The sequence below is a fragment of the Salvelinus namaycush genome, chromosome 4, assembly GCF_016432855.1.
Source record: "Salvelinus namaycush isolate Seneca chromosome 4, SaNama_1.0, whole genome shotgun sequence".
NCBI classification, from domain to species: domain Eukaryota; kingdom Metazoa; phylum Chordata; class Actinopteri; order Salmoniformes; family Salmonidae; genus Salvelinus; species Salvelinus namaycush.
In genome coordinates, this window is record NC_052310.1 from 12,036,342 (window position 1) to 12,061,119 (window position 24,778).

The following is a 24,778-nucleotide window of genomic DNA, read 5'->3' on the forward strand; positions in this document are numbered from 1 at the left end:
AGCTCTCAACCTGTCGAGAGACTTGCAGCCCCGTCGATGAGAATGGGGGCGTGCTCGGTCCTCTTTTTCCTGTAGTCCACAATCATCTCCTTTGTCTTGATCACATTGAGGGAGAGGTTGTTGTCCTGGCACCACACGGCCAGGTCTCTGACCTCCCTGTAGGCTGTCTCGTCGTTGTCGGTGAACTTAATGATGGTGTTGGAGTCGTGCCTGGTCATGCAGTCATGAGTGAACAGAGAGTACAGGAGGGGACTGAGCACGCTCCCCTGAGAGAACCCTGTGTTAAGGGTCAGCGTGGCGGATGTGTTGTTACCTACCCTTACCACCTGGGGGCGGCCCGTCTGGAAGTCCAGGATTCAGTTGCAGAGGGAGGTGTTTAGTCCCAGGGTTCTTAGCTTATTGATGAGCTTTGAGGGCACTATGGTGTTGAACGCTGAGCTGTAGTCAATGAATGGCATTCTCACATAGATGTTCCTTTTGTCTAGGTGTGAAAGGGCAGTGTGGAGTGCAATAGAGATTGCATCATCTGTGGATCTGTTGAGGCGGTATGCAAATTGGAGTGAGTCTAGGGTTTCTGGGATAATGGTGTTGATGTGAGTCATGACCAGCCTTTTAAAGCACTTCATGGCTACAGACGTGAGTGCTACGGGTCGATAGTCATTTAGGCAGGTTACCTTAGTGTTCTTCGGCACAGGCACTATGGTGGTCTGCTTAAAACATGTTGGTATTACAGACTCGGACAGGGAGAGGTTGAAAATGTCAGTAAAGACACTTGCCAGTTGGTCAGCGCATGCCTGCAGTACACATCCTGGTAATCCATCTGGCCCTGAGGCCAGAATGTTGACCTGTTTAAAGGTCTTACTCACATCGGCTGCGGAGAGGGTGATCACACAGTCTTCCGGAACAGCTGGTTCTCTCGTGCATGTTTCAGTTTTATTTGGCTCAAAGCGAGCATAGAAGTGGTTTAGCTCATCTGGTAGGCTCGTGTCACATCCGACGACCATCAGAGCCGGTGTAGTACAGTTCGATCTTAGTCCTGTATTGACGCTTTGCTTGTTTGATGGTTCGTCGGAGGGCATAGCGAGATTTCCAGTAGCACCCCGTGTGAGCCAATGACGGCAAATTACTCTGACACATATTTATCTAGATGCCTCATCCTGAATTAAAATTCAACTCTCTCTCTCTCTCTTTCCACTGTCAGGGGCATTACAAACACTGGGTGTTACACAGCTCACAGGCGAGATTTAGCGAGATTTCTCCTAGTAGTCCACGGCTACTAGGAGTGCCGCGTCTCGGTGAGTGTTTTCTAGTTGGCTTATGGCAGAATACAGCTCATTCAATGCTGTCTAAGTGGCAGCCTCTGACTGTGGTGGTATGTTAACAGCTAGTAAAAAAACAGATAAACTCTCTAGGTAGATAGTGTGTTCCCACGTAGGCGCAGACTGCATTCACGGTAAACACTGCATACAGTATGTCGGCTCAATCGGAAATAACTTTAAACATTTATTAATATATATATATACCCCTTTTTCTCCCCAATTGGTAGTTACAGTATTGTCCCATCACTGCAACTCCCATATGGACTCAGGAGAGGCGAAGGTTGAGAGCCATGCATCCTCCGAAACACAACTCTGCCAAGCCACACTGCTTCTTGACACACTGCTCGCTTAAACCGGAAGCAACCCGCACCAATTTGTCAGAAAGATACACCGTACACCTGGCAACCGAAGTCAATTGCGCCGCCTCATGGGTCTGCCGGTCACGGCCGGCTGTGACTCAGCCCGGGATCGAACCCAGGGCTGTAGTGACACTTCAAGCACTGCGATGCTGTGCCTTAGACAGCTGCACCACCCGGGAGGCTACCTTTACATTTCTATCGCGCAATCTGTAGCACTTCAGAAATACAGATTGAATAGAGCCCTTGGACATGCTAAGAGGTCAGAGATGCACACACTACCTAATGAATTCCTAAACCACCAGCAAAGTTATAAAAAAAATATCATTTGAGTGACACTCTGCTGAGTCATGATGAGGCAAGATTCTACGACTCCTGATTCATGACCAGCAGCACCCCGTGTGAGCCAATGACGGCAAATTACTCTGACACATATTTATCTAGATGCCTCATCCTGAATTAAAATTCAACTCTCTCTCTCTCTCTTTCCACTGTCAGGGGCATTACAAACACTGGGTGTTACACAGCTCACAGGAGGAAAACATCACCCCTGTATATTCCAGGAAGAGTTGCTGCTGCCTATGCAGCAGCTAATGTGGACCCTTAATAAATGGGTCAAAGGCGAGACGTACATTTGGTGTCCGAAGGCCATTCATTTAACATAAAAAGATAAATATGTATAAATATAATATTAAATTACTCAACTCTTACCCTTCTTTTGACCCAGAAATATTTGTGTTGTAAACTATTAAATTAAGGGAGTTATTGAGCTGTAAAGTGTCAAAATGTCCTTCGGTGTAACTGTCCGGGTTAAAAATCTAATGACAAAAGTGCTTTTAAAATTTATTTAACCTTTATTTAACCAGGTAGGCAAATTGAGAACACATTCTCAAAATGTAGAAATTCATCCCTTAAATATAAATGAACACCCATGGCATAATTGTGTTAGTGTTTGCAACAACATATACAATAATGGGCGACATACTGTATCTAAATTTTTTTTAAAACTTGAATAACTTTTGTCCGGACTTCATCAATGTCATTCAGTATAACAAAGATTAAAAAAACACTTCATAGCACATCACATGATGGTAATCATGTGACAGTGTGTGACATCACACAAAATACCCATTGAAGACCATCTGTCAATGTGATGAGGTGAGTAAATCTCTCTGAAATATTTGATAATTTCACTTGTTCACCCTCTAATAACAAAAATGCATGTCCTTCAGTCCAACACAGAAAACATAATTTTAGTGTTATTATTTTATAAAAAGCATAATATTAAACATGAAAAGTAAGGATAATCTTTATAGGTCAAGGTCATTACTTTATATAGGTGGCCAAGGAACTGCCTGTTAAATATGTTTATGTATGAAATCCGTCCTTCAGTATCACTCTTTTGGCCTTCAGCACAACAAAAGTTTAATGTTATACCACGTCACCCGTTATGCTGAATGACAGTAGCTTCGTTATCCCATGTTTTCACTAGTTTACAGCATTTAATCATGCAATTCATATTTACTTGTTGTATGAATACTGAATATTGTAATTTTACACTATTTTATGGCATTTTAAGCTATTTCAAGGCACATTATCTTTATACTGTAGATGCCGTTGTCTAATAAGGAGAGGGCTGCACGGCACAGACAAAAGATTAACGCAGATCCAGTTGCTAGGGAGGAAAGACTAGACAGAAGACAAGCAAGGTATTGTTTTCATGGTTTCATGCTACTGTCAGCAACAGAATAGGATATAATAGGATATAAAGCTGGGTGGATAACACTTAAAATTAAGTTGCACTATTATACTGTAGTTAATGTTTTATTGCACTGCGGTTAAGGTATAACTGATGGATTATATTAGTTAATATAATATTACACACACACACACAATTATGGATTACAAATGGATTATGAATTATATTAGTTAATAGCTGCTTCACATTTGGGGCACTTAATGAAAAATCTAGACTGTACAAGTTTGAATTGAAGTAGTTTGATGGGAATTTTATGTAGCTATGTTGTGTAGGTATCTTGAAATTGCATTTGTGTACCTGCATTGAATAGAACTTTACCAGTTACAGTGTAACAATGCATAATTACAACATTAACTATCATGTAATAATTGTGTAAAAATGCAACTTAATGCAACCTTAATTAAGTGTTGCCACAGGCTCAAATTAAAGTGATTATTATTAACATAAGCAATGAAATAGTAACAAAACATGTTTGAGTGAGAAAGGGAGAGGGAGTTGATTTAACTTTTAAACTGTAAGTGTTATCATTGTATAGCCTACAATTAATATACTACTAATAACATTTAATGGATGCAAATCCTATTCTGTGCCAGTGTCATAACTATTAAATTTTTTATTTTTAGCTATCAGGGAAGAAAGAAAATGTCATCCCTGATCATCCACCGATCCATACAATGACACACTCTCTAGTTGGGGGGCACCCAATGCAAATAGTCCGGGTAGCCATTTGATTACCTGTTCAGGAGTCTTATGGCTTGGGGGTAAAAACTGTTGAGAAGCCTTTTTGTCCTAGACTTGGCACTTCGGTACCGCTTGCCATGCGGTAGTAGAGAGGACAGTCTATGACTGGGGTGGCTGGGGTCTTTGACAATTTTTAGGGCCTACCTCTGACACCGCCTGGTGTCGAGGTCCTGGATGGCAGGCAGCTTATGTCTTATAAATAGTTTATTACAGACCCCTTAAAATAAAGTGTTACCTTATAATCCTATTTGCCCCATGTCGTACTAGTCATTAAAATCAGTCAAATATTTAACTGAACAGAAAGGCATTGTAACCATAATATTAACTATGAAGAGAAGGAAACAGCATGAAAGAATGGAAGTGAAAATAATGGCGGTTGTGAATTGGGACCTGAAACACTGTTATTTTAGAGGTCGTAGGTGGTGCTGTGAGCCGAGGTGCTGTGAGCTGTAGTCATAATGAAAGAACTGTCTATCCAGTGGTGAAGCCCCCCCCCCCCCCCCCCCCCACTCTGCCTCTGCTTGCTACTAATGGACAGAGGAGAAGACTGATTAGTCACTGAAAGCCCATCAGGCACAGCGTGTGGCCATTAAACACATGGTGACTCCACTGACTGGAACAAATATCAAAGGCTTTTCGCGAGTCCAAATGTAAGGAGCTTAGAGAACAAGAATAACATACATTACATCCTGTGGACTCCCCTTTGTTGATTTTCACTCTCATGCTGTATGACTAAGTGTTATACTATGTGTGATTAACAACTATTTTGGTGGGCATAAAATACAGCTATTGTAGTGGGTACAAAGTTAATCAATCTTAATCACTTTCATTTGTCTTTCTCCATCATCCTCCCATGGCGGCTGACACGGCATCTTCCTACTCTTATAGTAGGAGACCATCAGACTGCCAGACCTTCGTGAACACATATCCGTTTGTCATACAAATGATTATTTGTTCTGCAGCGTTTCAGTAAACCCAGGTGCAAAATTCACCTGCGGAAGGGGATTTGAAATTCCAGAAAATTGCCAAGCAGTTTCTCTCTCTGATTGTACTCCAGCGGTGCACATCTGTGCCTTGGCGTTATGAATAGATGGCTGAGTGCTGAGGAGGCAGGGTGTTCATCAGTCTGCTACACTCTTAGAAAAAAAGGTTCTTCAGCTGTCCCCATAGAATAACCATTTTTATTTCCAGGTAGAACCCTTTTGGGTTCAATGTAATTTAGAATGCTCTGTGGAAAGGGTTCTTCATGGAACCCAAAATGGTTCTACCTGGAACCAAAAGAGTTCTACCTGGAACCAGGAAGGGTTCTTCAAAGGGTTATCCTATTGGGATAGCCAAAAAATAATTTTATGTTCTAGATAGCACCTGTTTTTCTAAGAATGTAGGGAGAAGGGGCGAGGTTCAGGCAGGTTGCAGGAGCCGCAGCAAGAGAAAGACTTCCTCAGAAGCCTCCCAGTTGGGTGACTGCCAGTCTGCCTCCATCTAATCGCAGAGGGGGCACTCCAATTTAAAACCGTCCATATGATGTGTGTGAAGCCGGGTTTGTGAGGCAGCAATATTTCCTGTGTGTTTTTGGTCACTCCAGTAGCCCTGCTGTGGAGACAGTGGACTGTGACTCAAATTGCTGGTCTGTCTGACTAACTGACTGACTCAGGGGATTCTTTTGTTTAAACGTAGTGATAGGAGGAGGGTGTGGATGTGCTGCTGCTACTTGCGCTTTCTTCATCTCCTCCTCCCCTCTCCTGTCCTCTTCTCCTCCCGGCGTCAAACCCCTGTGTCAGGCTGTGCTGTGCCTCTATCTTCAGACTCACACTAACCACTGCTTTCAGATCAGACAGAACAGCCCAGCCTCTGTCCTCTGTCCTCTGGGTTTACCAGCCTCTATAGTACAGGGGAAGGAGTTTGGCTACAAAAAATAACCTCGCATTCATTGTCTTATGAAGATGACAAGATGTGATAGTAAATAAAGGGATCTAAAAGAAAACATAGTGTTGAGACAGAAGATAATACAGTCTTGCAGGAAATATCACATTTTGGTTGTCAACTATTCCTGCCAAAGTCAAGTTAGAGCTCTATTCAGTCTGTACCGCTAAATCGTTTTAAGGTTATTTCCTATTGAGCCGACATATGCAGCGTTTACAGTGAATGCCGTCTCCGCTAACGCGGGAACATTGCCTTTAAATTTCAATCACTGTATCGCTGAATTTCCGCACCCATTAATATCCCTTCTCCAGGTGGGTGTCAAATCTAATGTTTCCCCCAGTCAGCTGTCATGTAATGACCCATAACAATTCCTCACAACTCTGCTAGGGAGAGATTAATTTACATTTTTATTTTATTTTTACGAGGTACATCGTCGACAATAAACTCTGAGCCAGAGGCTGCAGGTGAATCTGTCAAATACCACTACTTATGTGTGCAAATGTGAAGATGTTTAAATGTAACAAGCACTAAAGCCATATGTACACTGTAGCTTAGAACACTGGTATTACATATACTTTGGTCAAGTATTGCCCAACGGATTAGGGCTGTACACCACTTTCCCAAGGATCAGATGAAGACAACCCCCAGTGCTTTGAATTATGAGTCAGTGTCTACAACCTCTAAATACTGAATAAAGAAAAACCTGGTGCCACAATCAGAGTGACTTATATATTTATGGAGAGGTCTCCCTATATCTCCCTATCTCCCTATATATATGGAGAGGTCTTCCTTGTAAAAGAGGTCTTCCGACCTCAACGGGACTTCATAGATAAATAGATGTTAAGTAAAGGTTGTGACGCCGCTGTCATCCATGCCCTCGTTTACAGATAGCTGTGACCCCTGCGAAATCAGCCTCTGAAAAGGCAGTAGATTTTTCAGAGCATGTTCACCTGTGAAGGTAAGACCATGGACATGACTCAAATCTAAATGAGACATTTCTTGAGGGAAATCTACGAAACAGGTAGTGATAAAATGTGATGTGTTCTTTTTCTTTTTTTCCTTTCCTGATGTTTGTTTGGAGAGGTCTGAGCTACCAGTCGGGGAGATGTTAAATGGTTGAGATTAAACACAGAGGACGGCTGGCATCCTGCACCTCCTGCTTAAATCGGCCCTAATTGACAGAGCAGGAAATTGGAGAGGGAGAGATACACAGAGAGAGAGATATAGAGAAAGACATAGATAATGTGAGAGAGAGAGACTGCGAGAAAGCAAGAGAGCAAAAAAGTGAGTGAGAAAGTGAGAGAAAGAGAGAGAGAGAGATGATATATATACACTGTGTACAAAACATTATGAACACCTGCTCTTTCCATGACATAGATTTACCAGGTGAATCCAGGTGAAAGCTATGATCCCTTATTGATGTCACTTGTTAAATCCACTTCAATCAGTGTAGATGAAGGGGAGGAGACAGGTTAAAGAAGGATTTTTAAGCCTTGAGAAAATTGAGACATGGATTGTGTATGTGTGCAATTCAGAGGGTGAATGGGCAAGACAAAATATGTAAGTGCCTTTAAACGAGGTATGGTAGTAGGTGTCAGGCACACTGATTTGATTGTGTCAAGAACTGCAACACTGCTGGGTTCTTCACACTCAACAGTTTCCCGTGTGAATCAAGAATGGTCCCCAACCCAAAGGACATCCAACCAACTTGACACAACTGTGGGAAGAATTGGAGTCGACATGGACCAGCATCCCTGTGGAAAGCTTTCAACACCTTGTAGAGTCCATGCCCTGATGATTTGAGGCTGTTATGAGGGCAGAAGTGGGGGCAGGTCAGTATTAAGAAGGTGTTCCTAATGTTTTGTACACTCAGAGTATACAGGATGTATTCCAACATTGGTACTTGGGTCGTGTCAGCGGATGGCAGGCTTGTCCATGTGATTTAACACCTTCCTCACACCTGCTGAAAGGGGTAGGTACCATTAATGTGTATACCGACAGAAAGAGAACCACGGTACACAATGCAATCTAAAATGAATTATTGATTGGGTAAGGAGGTGGGTGAAATGTCCTCTATTGTGAGCATTTGATAATAGAATAAGCTAAAAGCTGAGCTAATAGAAAGCATTTAAGAGAAGGAAGCACAGTATCTTCTCTCACACTATTTATAATTAGGAAGACTCTATACAGTGCCTTATTTCAGTATTGTATACAATACATTGAAAATGTAAGGACATGTCATTTCTTAAGCCTACAGTACACACACTGCATGCCAATGTCGACCTCCCCAGCTCTTATGACACCACTGCGTTTTATCTCTGGAACAATCCGATGTCACTGGGGTTACGTCTATTAACATGCAGCCTGTTGAGATTTACAGGTTTAAGTAAAGGCCCTGTCGTGATGACGAGATACTTGTCGGTTGGTCAATTCTCAGCTATCTGTTGGAGCACCACCTCAAAGGGATGATTTTCATTTGTATCGTACTGAGAACATTATGTCAAGCAAATCAAGCAAGGCAGATAGGACTTCTATGATATCAGTGGTTAGCACTGGAAATGGTTTTCAAAAAATCTAAATGAAGTGATAATGTTTTCAAAATGTTTAAAAAGAAATGAATATAGGACCAACAGTTGATATGACAAATGTATAGTAGTGTGTGTGTTATCCATCATCACATGCCCTATGACTCGAAGAAACAAACATATGTAAACCAAATTTCTTTATTAAAGATTAAGAAACTCCAAGCAGCATATTCATAAATTAAATGAGTCTCCGTAGATGTACTGTTACAGACTGGATGATATGATAGCTTTTTTTAAATAATTTTTTCTTGAATCTTGTGGTGTGGGCTTTGATACAGTAACGGGGGGTACACAGTAAGGCAGTGAAACACTCTCAACCCTTACAGTAATGTGGAACTTCCCTTTCACCACTGTTAGCGGATCATTGGCACAGGTTGTATGCAGAACACAGTGTAAAATGAGATCACTTTGGTTCACATTAGTATCTACTTTTACAAAATATACAGGCTTACAACCTCTCCAATTTTGTTTGAAAACCAAGAGCGGGAAAACGGGTGACGCGAAACACTTTTGCGGTATGATATTTCTGTTTATTCTCATGACATCACTTCTTTCTCGTTCTTTGCTTTCCTTCAATGGCTCTGCGGGGTGATTTGTCACATTTTCCAAGAGGTAAGGCCAAACCTTTTTATTGGTATGAGTATAGATCAGCTATCAGTATTCCTGGTACACAATGTGTTGTGCATATGAACAGTACCCACTGACATTCACTATCTCACTTCCTGGCAATGAGTTCTTCAGTATGATAGGCTAAAGGACATAAACAGAAAAGATACTGCAGGACATAATTGCATTTTAATTGCACTTACGAAAGTCTTGGTAAAGTTTCGCAGTTCATCCTTAGTTGGAAATGTAATATGAACTGCTGCTCTGCAAAGTGCACAGGTTTATCGATGGGAAAATTCTGTTAATTTTATGAACAGAGTTCCATCAGTATTTAGACAGTAGGATATGTCACCTGTACTGCTATTACACTGTAATAGTTTAGAATTTTTATATCACTCCTTTATCTTCCATCTACCTTGGTGATAATTACTCCATTACAAATTATAAACATGAGACATTACAATATTATATATCTCCTTTTCTCCATCTGCAGTTGAAATGACTTAACTACTCCGAAAGGAGACAAACTGTATACAACTTTCAACAATAAATTCTTCAGTAAAAAATGAACACAGATTTTTCGAATTAGCTTTTTTTTTTTGTTAAAAATAACATTTTTCTGTTTTAAACATCCATCCCACACAACTAAAGAAACATATGGTATACATCGTCAGGGACATGATTCAGTCAAGACAATTCCTTTGAACATTCTCCTAACGTAAGCCTAACTCTAAGGTCTGGCCTTAGCAATGTGAGACGTCTGACTGATGTTACGCTGTACACGGCACCCTTAGTACCAGCTTTGTTTGGTGTTGGGAGCTGACTGACACTAAATCTCCCTATGTCTTTGACAACATAGGGCTGAAATTGAGCTCTATGAAATACCTTCCATTTCAAAAATATGTAGAACTCATAAGAGACAATTACTTCAGTTTCAGTCTTTATCAATGATTCTCTAAGACTTTAAAGTAGGAAAACAAAAACACCTTGAAAAATGTATATGTCTTACAAACAAAATGAATCCATCTATTGGGAATATTCTCCTCTGATACTGCTCTATAGATATGGTTGTTGTTACAGTGGTACATCACAGTTGGTGTTCTACATTATGTCTCTATGGTGCATGGCCATCTAAGAATGAACTGTGGAGAGACATCTTTTATTTCGGCACTTAGAAAACAATCACAATGAATTTGCGTCATTATTCATATAGAACAAAATTTACAAAGCCATTCAAACAGTCGTTTTTTTAATATCATTTTTTTTATCTAATTTTTTTTATTTGTAACTCAACTTCAAAAATTGAGAATATTCAAAATACACTTTTACTTCACTTCGTTCTCTCAGTATTTACAAATATATACAAGTAAAATTTTCTGTTCTTTCGACGACGTTGGTTGTTCAACAGGTAATAAAAATCTCTTATTTTTCTCGTTTGTAGACTTTTCATATTTTTTTTCTTCATATTTTTTTCAACAATCCCCTAGAATATCAGGTGAGGGGAAGGACATGTGACATTGAGATGGCACCATTAGATGGATGTACTGTGGGTGGACTCAATGGCTTCTGGGATGGGTCCTCCGGGAACTCCCTGATATGACATTGGCATGGGCGTCTTGGCGGGACTCTGTCGGAACAGCCCCCCGTTGGGAGCTCTGTGTTTGCACTGAATGGAGGGGATGGTGGAGCTGCTGAGGGGGTGGTGGGGGAGGGTGCTGCCAGGGCCCTGAGCTAGTGTCCGACCCAGGCCCCCCCCATGACCCTCCCCTGGGAGATAGGCGCTCACAGACAGGCCCGTGCCCGGGTAGTCCCGCACAGACTCCAGCTGCTGGCTGGGCTGCATGCTGCCGATGTCCAGCGCAGAGATCTCGATAGACGGGCCGGGGATCTGCTTGTGCGCCATGTCCTCGTCCATAAGACTGTTCATACGCCGATGCACCTGTTCCAGATTCACCTCCTTGTCCTGGAGTGTGAGAGAGAGAGAGAGAGGGAGGGAGAGACACAGAGGCTGAGATGGGCTGTTCCACAGGCTTTTCACCAGCTCCATACATTTACTTCCTTAGTTTTTTTGAGGTGGTTTGTTTCCCAAGCCTCTTTGATTGTTTCACTCAACATGCTTATCGGGTAATGTTCGTTTTAAGTGCCCAATTGGAATTGAGGTGACTCAATTACAGTTGTATAGAATGTGCACCTTGAAATCAAACTTGGCCAGTGTACATAGACAGTTTGATGTTTAGTAAGGGTAAATCTTTGACAGACGACACCAATACTGGAGCCAAACCTGGAGCCAAACCACATCCTGACCTCTTCTGACTTTTCTAGGTTGCCATGCAACCTTAGGCTTCTGCGAACCCACTCAAGCATTTGTGGACAGGAAAAGTAACCTAAGGATATGAGGCATTTCTGAGGCTACAGTAAGTGCAATGTAACATATTACATGCCACATTAAGATGGTTATAAATGAACAACGCATTGCTGATGCTACAGGAAATACAGTACATTGTCAAGTTGAAGTATTATATTAAGTGCCTTATTAAGATGGTCATACATGTACAACTCATTTCTACAGTATATTGTTGCAAAGTTGAGGTAATATATTGGTGTCCCATTAAGATGCCCAAGCATGTATACATGGGCTTCTACAGTGTTCTTTAAAAAATATATATATATATTATTTGCTGACAAAATATGTTACATCGGGACATCTAGATAGAGGACAAGAAGCTTTAGGGTAGCAGGAATCACTAGTCAATAAGGAGAAGAATCCTTGCACTCGGTGGCTACATTAGGCTACTTTGTCGGCAGGCGCAGCTTGGCTCCAGTAGTGGTCTGACAAGACGATTATATTAGTTAAATTACTGAATATGAAGACAACATCCACGTTGATCCCTATGTGCAGCACATATACAATACAATACATTGCAGGGGTTAAGCTTCTACATATGGAAGACACGCTCAACCAATGAAAATAATACATGTTTTGGAATGATGACATAATCAGAAATGTGAATCTACGATGATGGGTGATGACTTGTTATTCTATGCTCATCTACTACATGATCTACACATGAAAAAATATTTGATTATATTGCACACTGGGAAATGAAGAAGTCCTATATTTCAATCATCTTTATGTGATATTGGAGAGTAGGAACATGCCTACATGCAATTTTAGAGACTAACCTAATGCACTGGAAATACTATGCAATTATAATGGATGTTGTTTGGCAACATAGATGCAGAAATACTTTAAAAAAAAACATTTACTCCTCTCATACTGCCAGACTGTATGTGTTAGAGTTGAATAATTTAACCATCAGAAGACACAAACGTTCAATGAGATCAGTGTTGCGTCAAACCGCGTAACTAAACGCCACTGTGATTCTACAGCGCTGCCCTTCCTCTAGTCAATACCAACTGCCTGTCAGAAGCACATTCTACCACAGCCTCCCAACTAATAGCAGAAAACAAAGTCTTCTAGATGAGATCCTAAACGTTACTAAGCAACTTAATCCATCTTGATACATTAGATTCCAGACAAACAACAGTGTTTCCCACATCAGTTGGAACCTTCCGGAATGTACAAATATGTATCTTGATATGATCTGTTCTGAATACTTTATGAACAGAGACGTCGATTATAGAAATTAATTTACGGCAGTATCAATCCAGTATCATAAAAAACTCCCAAAGCTAATTAAAACATCTCAGCCAAGGCTATTGTTTTAGCAGACTGGCGCCTCATTAAAATATGTTTATAATCTCGCTGCATTGGCGGCACGCCTAAACAAATAGCTGCCTCAAATTAAACCACCGCACCGGTGTTTTAATAAGAGTGTGTTGATTTAAATTGAGAGGAAATAACACCATGCTCTACGGTGTGAAAGCTTTCGTAATGCAGAAACAACTCTTATAACAAAACTATAAAACCACTCTATCCATCCATGGTGAGCCTGACATTGTTTGAATGACTTATCTAGGCTTGAGTAAGCTTGTTTTCAAAACGTCCTCCGTAGGTCCTGTATTGTGGTTGTTTGTATTGTGGTATTGTGGCTGATTTCTGTATCTGTAACACATTCTATACACCAACTGCGTCAAACTTTACGAACACATTTAGAGATATGTATGCATTTACAAAGGCCGTTATCCGAGTCCTGCACTGCTTATAACAACTGTTATAACGCACTGTCTATAGTATAAGGCACAATAAAGCGTCATAATGAGGTAGTTCATAGAAAATGTCACTGAATTAACTTTCTCTTATTCCCCATACAATGTTTCTAGGTGAGGGTGACAGACAAGCCTGCGTCATGCATCCAACCATTACGAAAAAACTAACCAAAAAAGGAGAAGGAACAGAATAAGAAAATAGGAGGATTGCCAATGATGGGAAAGATGGTGTTGTGGAGTTTTAGATCAAGATGGCCCCCCAAGCCCAGTCGGACAGAGCAGAGTGCCCCTTTAATGCAGCAGCACAAATCAGATCTTAGGAGCTCTATTCTGACCTGTGTCAATAGCTTCTGCTTCATCCCAGTCTCTTTCTCTCTCTGTCCAAATGTCCTTCCTCCCTTCCGATGAAGCAGTGGTAATCTCATTATATGTCAATGGACCAGAAACCCTTGCCAGTCTGTAATCCTTAGTAACCTGCACGAGATCATAGAACAGTCAAGAATAAGAACGGATGGATGTCCACATTGACATATAATAGCAATAAGATGTCACACAGTGAATTACTAGGGATTATAAACTGGGTGGTTCGCGCCCTGAATGCTGATTGGATGAAAGCCATGGTATATCAGACCGTACACTACGGGTATGACAAAACATTATTTTTACTGTTCTAATTACGTTGGTAACCAGTTTATAATAGCAATAAGGCACCTCGGGGGTTTGTGGTATATGGCCAATATACCATGGCTAAGGGCTGTATCCAGGCACTCCGCGTTGCATCATGCAGAAGAACAAACCTTTGCCGTGGTATATTGGCTATATACCACACCCCCCTGTGCCCTATTGCTTAATTATGGACTGGGTTGGACAGATACAGTGGCTCTTATTGCTGTGGGGTGACGCATGCAAGCGTCCAGTTTCTGCTCAAACTTTAGTTTAGAGATCCATGTCATGCCTTAACTTGTCTCATGTTATATGCACGGGAGAGTCACTCATGTGAGAGGTCTTGATAGACATAGAATTAGAATAGTAATTTAGTAGGATCTCTATGTTGGTATACATCATGTTGACATCATCGCAGTAACTTGAGTGGATTAAACTCATAAGAAAGGCTTAAAGTGAACTAGCATTGATGCATAAGGTGTAATCAGTGTAAATCAGCTTAGCAGGCACTTATCTGGTGAAAGTGTAACGAGAATCAATGAAAAGTGTTCTCTGTGGTAGGCAGTGTGAATGTGTTTACAGTTCAGGGTAAGGAAGCTGTCTTGGTAATCAATGGGTTTTGATTATTTCAGGAATACTAATTTTACGGGGAACTTAAAACAAAATCGATACTGACGTCTTCTCAGAAATGTATTATCCTGAAGGCAGCTAAAGGGTTTATTGATGTGATTAACACACATCAATTTATATGTTCAAATTCAAAGAGTTTTGAAAAATACCAATAATCCAGATGGAAATATTAGTAAGAAAATGATAAAGGGGATTTGTCTTCATCTGTGAGCTGTGTGAGGTACGTAATGCCATACAAAAACAGATGGATTTGGTTTCAGAGAATGGGAAGGTGATAGATAGGGGGGACCAAATTGTATTTCAATCTGAGCACAATCTACAACTGTGTGTTCAGTAGCTCCACTAAATGGTGGACTGCAGCTACAGTAGATCCTTAAAGTAGAGTGTGGCAGTGTCCTCCCCCTGTTGCCCTGTCCTCCGGGTTCTGTGCTCGGTCACCTCTTTGGGCTGCTCTTGCCCGCAGCGGTTGCTGTTCCACCACATCTCCAGGCCAGCAACCAGGCAGGCCAGCAGCAGTCCTGCAGCCAGGACGCAGAAAACCCCGGCGAAGCTGTGTAGTTTCAGGGACCGCCCGTCGGGCGTGGCATTGGAATGGCTGTTGAGGTCGCAGCGGCCCATACGAGGCCACCACTTCTGCTTCAGGATGTCCAGGTCTCCTTTCTCCTGCAGCTCCAGGATCCTGCATTGAGGGGAAATATCTGGGTGTAAGAGGGTCCTAAAGTCCTTATTTCTAAAATCCTTTCTGTAACAGCCTTCAAACTTAGTACAACAGCAGAGGAAGCTTTCCTGAAAACAGGCTGTTGTATTACGTTTGAAGGCTGCAAAACAAAGGATTTTAGGAATAAGGACTCTAGGACCCTAGTTGCATTGTAATTACCATTTGTATGCTATCATGTCACTAAAGTAAAAAGTAAAAATAGACCTGCTGTATCTTCTGCAGATTAAAGCATTCATTTGTGACCATTCCCACAGCACAGTGTTTTAGTGATTTGTTGAATTATGCTTGTGCAGTGAATTAAACCCCCCTGCAGTAAACTTCATTAAATGTCAGCTTTTGTAGTCCTTCACTGACACAAATTAAATCCAAAATAAAACAAGAATGAAGAACTGCTTAATTAAAAGAAAAGGAGCCGTGGCGAGGCGGGAAAGACCATTATCAGAGTACCGCCCCTGTGGGCAAACAGTCATTTCTGAGATGAAAAGGAGCACATGGCGAATTTGTAAGGTTATGGATAGACGAGGGCGCTGAGGGAGGGATGGAGGGAGGAGAATGGATGATGATGATGATGGGACAAGGGACGGTAGCAAGTAAGACGAATCCGTCTCTGTAGAGGAGATGACATCCTGGTTCAGCCTGTTATTACCCCCTAAGCATCCCAGCTGTCCTCAAAGCACATTACCATCCCACCACCACCACTATTTCTGTTAGCCCAGGATTTTCCAGGCGGATATTCATCCAGGCCATTATTAGTAGAGACAGGGGGACAGTGTTCAGTTCAGTGGGGATAAGCATTATAGGAGATCTTCCATGGAAGGACCTCATTGCTTAAGCTCTGACCCCGGTCTTCCCCTGCTATGGTCCTGTATACTAAGTGTGCACTTCAAAGGGCCCTGATGAAGAACACCTCGAAAAGATTGGAGAGGATTTAAGTGTTCCACCACATTGACCTCTGGTGATTTATCAAAGGTGTGGCTTCCATGAGCCCCAGATCACACCTGATCTAAGCATGACTAGCTGGTTGACACTGGTTCTACTTTGTAGAAAGATCATTGTCCCTATCCTAAGACTTGCGTTTTAGTCACTAGAACGGCAGATCTTTCTGGTTGTGAAGTTGGGATGGCACTCAAACAACATAAACTGTTTATTTTCACTGAGTTGAACAAAGTAAGATTTATTAACTAAAAGATAGTGTGACTAAACATTTTGGGTTGTTTTCACGGAACTGTTATACGTGAGAAGAATCAATACAAGATATGTGGGAATGTAGTCAAGACTCAGGGATTTTGGGATTCATTTTGGGGATATGCTTGGCCAATATCCTTGGCCAATACACAGTCCTAATTAGTTACATGTGATTATGGAGAGATTTAGACAATCAGCATGTAAAATCTGCCGGCTTCTGTTATCTTCGCAATGGGATCAATTTGCAATGGATAATACAAAGGAGAAAAAACTGCAAATAAAAGACCAAAGATTTTCAAATGTTGTTAACATTTGAAGACATTGTCTAAGTATGAATTTGAATCATGAACCATTTTCATGGAAATAATTAGCAGAATCATGTTAACTCATATTGAATAATTCCTCTAACTCAGCTGGAACATAAAACGTGTTCTTGACTGTAACCTGGACTTTTAGTATAAAAGTTGAACTTGCCTTAAGGATGAGTTGCAGTGATCCCCTACTCTGTAAATCAAACACATCACGTGGCTCCTCAAGGGTGGTTTAGTGAGAAGTAATAAAAAAGAATAGCATTATGTGACCACATTCTAACTGTGCTGCAATGTATACATCTGATAAGGGCATTAAACATCTGAGAAGGCCATTAAAATCGTGCATTAAGCCTCTGTGAATGACAGAACTGTAGTAAATCCCCAGCTAACACATTCGGTTCCATGGAAGTTGTTGGAAAGTATGTTTTTGGTTTCAACTTTGGTTGTGGGAACAAAGCCATACGTATCCTGACGGGTAAAACTGAACAATTTTTAAAACGTTCTGACAACAGAAGTGAACATTTTGCCTGTTCTGGGAATGTTTATTTTTAGGTTGCAGGGAGGTTCTGAGAACGTTTTACTCTGGTTCTTTAAAAGTTGGCTGGGAGGTTTGAGTAATGTTCTGAGAAGGAAATTATAAGTTATTTGGAGGTTTTTGAATAACTTCCATAAAACGTTCACTGAATATTTCAATAACACTTTTAATACCACTGCTAGCTTATTTTGATGTAACTTTTTTGAACTCCAAGCACAAATAGGACACATGGAAATGTGGTATTAATCATTCAAAAATATATATTTTTTTATTGTGACATAACATCAGATCGATTTGAAACTATGATCTTATGTTCTCTATCCATGAAATGAGTCCATCCAGGATGGGGCTAGCATGCATGTCATGTTTTTTCATGTTTTTTTGTCAATTTCCTTAAATGTGCTAAGAATGCCCCAAAGCCAAGCAATTCCAATAAAGTTGCAGTAAGGTTGTATGCAAAATAGCCATAGGACAACCAAGCTCTAAGAAACATATGTTTCTCAGAACATTATGTGCTAGCTGGGTCCTAACCTTTATTAAGAGCATTTTGACTCGTGTTTCTACTACAAAGTGAATTTATAAAAACATTGTCTTAGTGGGCCTTTCATTTCCTCATCAAACTCCCCCTAAAATGGATGAGTATAACCACCGAATGACCTCTCAGCCAATTACGGCCTTCAATTACCTCAGGCGCTGTCAACCATCAGTGATTATGTTTATGACTTTTATGAAGCAGAGAAAGTAATTAGGAATCAAAGTAGGTGTGCGTTAAACAATATGCACTTAAGACTTAGGATATTTCCCCAAGGGGATGGAAGGAAGAGATGAGGTGATGAAAGGAGAGGGAGAGGTGAGGAGGAGAAGATACTGAATAGAAATGATGATAAAGTGATGGTATATCAGTAATGCATAACCATTGTAATGAAACGAGGGAGTAGCACGAGGTTTCGAGGCCAGAATCGATTTTCCAAAGCCGGACATGTTACCTCTGCTCCAGGAAAGCAAGTTCCCTTTGGGGGAGCAATAATCATGCTTATCAACGCCAGGGTCGTTACAATATAGATGGTGTATAATGAGGTTGGTGGCGTTGCTCACTTCTGGGAGAAGAGGTCTCTGTAGGGACTCCCATGCTGCATGGCGATGCCGTAGCCTTTGCTGCTCATGCTGTTTCCTGTGACGGTGATGGTGCAGTCATCGTCCGTCAGCGCGGCGTACTCCACCACAGCCATGTCCCACAGGAAGGCATACGGGCCCTTCTTCGCCTGAAGAGGAATGACAATCAATGACCCTGCTAATGATCCAGATGCTATACATGCTGCCTATACAATAACATTGTTTTCCATGATAGAACCTAAAGGATGATAAATGTCAATGTGAAGTCTGGAGAAGGCCGACACGGTGCATTCGGAAAGGTAATCAGATCCCTTGACTTTTTCCACATTTTGTTATGTTACAGCTTTATTCTAAAATGAATTAAATTGTTTTTTCCCCCTCATCCATCTACACACAATATCCCATAATGACAAAGAAAAACAGGTTTTTAGAATTGTTTGCAAATGTATTAAATATAAAACTCAGAAATATTTGATTCAGACCCTTTACTCAATACTTTGTTGAAGCACCTTTGGCAGCGATTCCAGCCATGAGTCTTCTTGGGTATGATGCTACAGGCTTGGCACACCTGTATTTGGGGAGTTTCTCCCATTGGATCGGGAACTTCGCTGCACCTCTATTTATAGGTTTCTCCAGAGATGTTCGATCGGGTTCAAGTCCAGGCTCTGGCTGGGCCACTCAAGAACATTCAGAGAAGCCGCCACTCCTGCATTGTCTTGGCTGTGTGCTTAGGGTCGTTGTCCTGTTGGAAGGTTAACCTTCACCCCAGTCTGAGGTCCTGAGCGCTCTGGAGCAGGTTTTCATCAAGCATCTCTCTGTACTTTTCTCTGTTCATCTTTCCTTGATCCTCACTAGTCTCCCAGTCCCTGCCAATGAAAAACATCCCCACAGCATGATTCTGCCACCACCAGGCTTAACCGTAGGGATGGTTCCAGGTTTCTTCCAGACGTGACGCTTGGCATTCAGGCCAAATAGTTCAATCTTGATTTCATCAGACCAGAGCATCTTGTTTCTTATGGTTTGAGAGTCTTCAGGTGCCTTTTGGCAAACTCCAAGCGGGCTGTCATGTGCCTTTTACTGAGGAGTAGCTTCCGTCAGGCCATTCTACCATAAAGGCCTTATTGCTGGAGTGCTATAGAGATGGCTGTCCTTCTGGAAGGTTCTCCCATCTCCACAGAGGAACTGGGGCTCTGTCAGAGTGACCATCAGGTTCTTGGTCACCTCCCTGACCAAGGCCATTCACCCCTGATTGAACAGTTTGGTCAGTCGACCAGCTCTAGGAAGAGTCTTGGTGTTTCCAAACTTCTTCTTTTAAGAATGATGGAGGCCACAGTGTTCTTGGGAACCTTCAATGCTGTAGAAATGTTTTGGTACCCTTCCTCAGATCTGTGCCTCAACGCAATCCTGTCTCGGAGCTCTACGGACAATTCCTTTGCGCTCATGGCTTGGTTTTTGCTCTGACATGCACTGTCAATTGTGGGACGTTATATAGACAGGTGTGTGCCTTTCCAGATCATGTCCAGTCAATTGAATTTACGACAGGTGGACTCCAGTCAAGTTGTAGAAACATCTGAAGGATGATCAATGGAAACAGGATGCATCTGAGTTTTATTTAGAGTCTCATGGCAAAAAGTCTGAAACCTTATGTAAATAAAGTATTTCTGTTTTAATACATTTGCAAAAAATTCTAAAAACCTGTTTTCACTTTGTCATTTGGGGCTATTGTGTGTAGATTGATGAGGAAAAACATGTATTTAATACATTTTAGAATAAGCCTGTAATGTAAAACAATTTGGAAAAAGTTAAGGGGTCTTAACACTTTCCGAATGTATTTTACGTGGGAACGACTATGAATATAGTATCCCAATTCCATGAAAGTGTAGGACTCTCATGAATATGCAGTACCTTGGTAAAACAGACGCACTTCAATCCATTTACTGTATAGGTTTCTTTTCTAGGTTGATTCTCATTGTAGACTGGGCTATTTGTTAACTTGCGCTTTTGATACAAAAACCTTTTAACTCAGAAACAGAAGGTGATGTGTGTTTTGATGTTGTCTCCACATAATTGCTACCTCTTACTGCACTCTCTTCTTTTGTGAGTCCTCAATGGACTGACCCAGAAACATACTGCTACAAAGGCAGACATTGTCTGTTGACAAACACAAATACATCTGCCGTGCTGCTAAAAGGCTCAGTTGGCTGAGTTTGAGAAAAAAAAGCCTTTGTTTTGCAGTATAAAGACTAAATGTGACAGAAAAAACAGCACCTCTGTTTCCCTCCTCTAGATTGTCAGAATAGCTGCTGGTAGCTAATTGAAATTGACTGCATTGGAGAAAAGAAAAGACAATGCAAGAATGCTAATTAAAATGTGTACACAGACCGAATTCGAAGACATATGTCATAGTACTTCCCAGCTTATGGGTAGGCAAAGTGCTAGTGCTGTTCGTCCTTAGCTATTTATTACAGGCAGTTTATGAGATTAACCAGTGTAATTGGTACAAATGTCACAAAACAGCACTTCCAGTTTATTCAGACTGACAGATAGGCAAATTCAACATTGTCTTTAACTGTCTAATTGGTTTGAAATATTGTGGAACTACAGGCGCAGTATTGAGCGAGAACAGTATGACTCCATACTGAGAAATGACAATGAAACAACTGTTTTCTCTTTTTGTCGAAATCCACAGTAGCTAAGCAAAACCTGCCAGCCTGTACTCAGGAATCCTCTCTGTATTGGCATATACCTGCCTTGTCTTTGTCAACCTACCTTGCGGATGCCCTCTGAGGGACTGGACACAGAGTAATCATGGCCGTTGTTCTTACTGATGGTCCTCCACAGCTCTGCGAATGTGCTGTCCTGCTCCAGAGGGTTGGTGCCCTTGTTCTTGAAGTAGTCGTAGACGGCCGAGTCTCTCACGGTGCCGTAGGACACGTCCATCTGCCTGGACAGGTCCTGGAATGTCCTGTAGAGACATAGACGGAAGAACACAGAGACATACATTAAGTCAAATGTATAACAAGACAGATATTGTATGTACAGTAAAGTACACTGTTAAGTGTACTTTGGGTGCTTTTTACATGGGTGTAATTTGTACATGCGTGTAATTTGTACATGGGTGTTCAATTTAGAAAGATGAGTTACTCTACTCAAAATGTTACCAATGTAATAGTAGATTTTGTCAACTTAACTTGATTTCCTGAATTGACATATTTCAAAGAAACGAGTTAACTTAACTTAAGGCAACAGCAAACATGGCATACCTCACGAATGATGGAGCGCCCCCATTGGGCTATTCAGATATGTATTTTACACATTTCTGTTGTCGCGTGACCACAGATTATACATTATATTGACCAGATCTTCAAGTGGCCGCTCTAACAATGAAAATAAATGTCTTAAAAAATGGAAGGCAGTTACCAGACTGGGTACCAGTCTCTTTAGCTAATCCACTCCCTGTACTCCATATCACGTGCCAAAGACTCTTTGGCAATGACAAAGAGTAGCAAAGAGTGGAATGTTAGATAAAGAGACTGGTACTCAGACTACAAGGCAGTCGGAGGAGGCAAGATCAATGAGTGGGCAAATACGCTTGTGAACAACAGGCACAATTCTGATATAAAGTGTTTTTTCTGAAAGTTGCCGGGATGTCGCGTGTCCTATTTATGTCAGTACACTTGTAATAACCTAATCATTCTGAAACGCATATTAGATCTGATGTTGGAGTGGTGCTGGAAATGATGACTATGAAGTAGAACATTTTTGAACATTTCCTTTAACCAAATTTTATACTTTCTCATTGACCTTAACACAAAAACTCCTCGCTTGGTGAGCGGAAAAATCGCTACCTCCTGGAGAAGACAGATTTTGGGCCCAGTTATCCCTCTCGCTTCGACTCTTCCTCTCTGGTGTGACTCACAAATATCACTCAATTACTATAGCTCATTCCTTGGGCCAATCAGTGTAATTTTGTAAATGCCAGATCTGTATGGCAAGACACATCATTCACCCAAGTTTCATCAAAATTAAGCCAGTGCTGTCTGAGATATCGCGTATGACTATAATACAAACGAACAGACAGATGGAGACCGATCCACGGTCTCTCCCCGATTTCATCATGGGTGACAACAAATCTATTTTGTAACAGTGTAAACTGAGGATAGGCTTATATGGATGTCAGATGTATACTCACAGTGAGACAGCTCCAAACTGGCAGGTGGGCCAGCTGTTACACAGCAGTGCTCTGTTTAGACACTCGCTGTGTCATAACGTATAAACAGTCCAGGGGAAATGAGGGCACAGTTTTTTATGGGCATCTCTAGACAAGAAATAATGATGCTGATGAGTTGTTTGCTTATTAGTTAGTTATCACCAGAGGAAGCACAGGAAATCATTTACGAGGAGAAGTAAAGGGACATTATTTTAACATTAACATTAAAGGTGGGGAAGTCTGACTTTTAATCAAAACCTACTCTTAAAGAAATGAATCACTTTTGTGCTGGATCAGATCAGCGTATCACAAAAAAGCAACAAACAATTTACACACACACCTCTGTTCTCATAAAGCGTGAGAAAAACGGCGTTATCTAATTAAGAAATTAGCAACACTAAACTTACAGAACAATCAAGGAGTGTCTAGAACTTGAATTATCTTACTGTCACGCCCTGATCTATTTCACCTGTCTTTGTGCTCGTCTCCACCCCCCTCCAGGTGTCACCCATCTTCCCCATTATCCCCAGTGTACTTATACCTGTATTTTCTGTTTGTCTGTTGCCAGTTCGTCTTGTTTATCCTGTCAGCTCCTGTCTTTTCCCAGCCTCTCTTTTCTCGCCCTCCTGGTTTTTGACCCTTGCTTGTCCTGACCCTTAACCCGCCCGCCTGACCACTCTCCCTGCCCCTGACCCTGATCCTGCCTGACATCATGTACCTTTGCCCCTATCTGTATTTCTGACCTATGCCTGACCTGACCCTGAGCCTGCTTGCCGTCCTGTACCTTTGCCTCTGTTGCTGTAATAAACATTGTTACTTCGACACGGTCTGGGTCTTACCTTATCCTGATACTTATATTATCCAGTAGAGCAATCTACACCTACACCTTTCTTATAGTTGCCTTTCTATAAGGTGACAGGCAATGTCAAAACATACTTCTTAATCAGTTTTTATAAAAGAGTGCTAACAATTCTAAATTAATTTGTTAACCAAAGGGACTATTCACTGAGCTCGCAAGGAGATTGGACATAACTCGAAGCCTTGTGAGAAGCATTGTGATGCCTTGAAAGGTGTCTGATTTGAGTGTGTGATTTACTATGCCTTCGAAAAGTATTCAGACCCCTAGACTTCTTCCACATTTTGTTATGTTACAGACTTATTATAAAATGTATTAAATCAATACAAATCCTCATCAATCTACACACAATAACCCATAAGGACAAAGCAACAACTTTTTTTTCTTTTTGCAAATGACAAATGACAAATAAAAAACAAATACCTTAGTTACATAAGGTTTCAGACCCTTTGCTATGGGACTCTAAATTGAGCTCAGGTGCATCCTGTTTCCATTGATCATCCTTGTGCTATTTCAACAACTTGATTTGCGTCCACCTGTGTTAAATTCAATTGATTGTACATGATTTGGAAAGGCACATACCTGTCTATATAAGGTCCCACAGTTGACAGTGCATGTCAGAGCAAAAACCAAGCCATGAGGTTGAAGGAATTGAAGGCACAGCTCTGGAGAAGGCTACCAAAACATTTCTGCAGCACTGAAGTTCCCAGTGGCCTCCATCATTCTTAACTGGAAGAAGTTTGGAACCACCAAGACTCCTCCTAGAGCTGGCCGCTCAGCCAAACTGAGCAATCAGGGTAGAAGGGCCTTGGTCAGGGAGGTGAGCAAGAACCCGATGGTCACTCTGACAGAGCTCCAGAGTTCCTCTGTGGAGATGGGAGAACCTTTCAGAAAGACAACCATCTCTGCAGCACTCCACCAATCAAGCCTTTATGGTAGAGTGGCCAGACGGAAGCCACTCCTCAGTAAAAGGCACATGACAGCCCGCTCGGAATTTGCCAAAAGGCACCTGAAGACTCTCAGACCATGAGCAACAAGATTCTCTGGTTTGATGAAACCAAGATTGAACTCTTTGGCCTGAATGTCAAGCGTCACGTC

The 24,778-nt window shown here is 41.4% G+C and overlaps 1 protein-coding gene across 1 annotated transcript in view; it reads right to left on the reverse strand.

Annotated features, from left to right (window-relative positions):
* Positions 1 to 10,820: 10,820 nt before the first annotated feature.
* Positions 10,821 to 24,778, reverse strand: part of grid1b (glutamate receptor, ionotropic, delta 1b) — a 433,446-nt gene continuing 419,488 nt past the window's right edge. The window contains exons 13-16 of the mRNA XM_038990328.1: positions 21,384 to 21,579; positions 18,597 to 18,763; positions 15,191 to 15,431; positions 10,821 to 11,252 (exon numbers count right to left, since the gene is read on the reverse strand). Coding sequence (XP_038846256.1) covers positions 10,821 to 11,252; positions 15,191 to 15,431; positions 18,597 to 18,763; positions 21,384 to 21,579 — 1,036 coding nt within the window. The remainder of the gene's footprint in view (positions 11,253 to 15,190; positions 15,432 to 18,596; positions 18,764 to 21,383; positions 21,580 to 24,778) is intronic.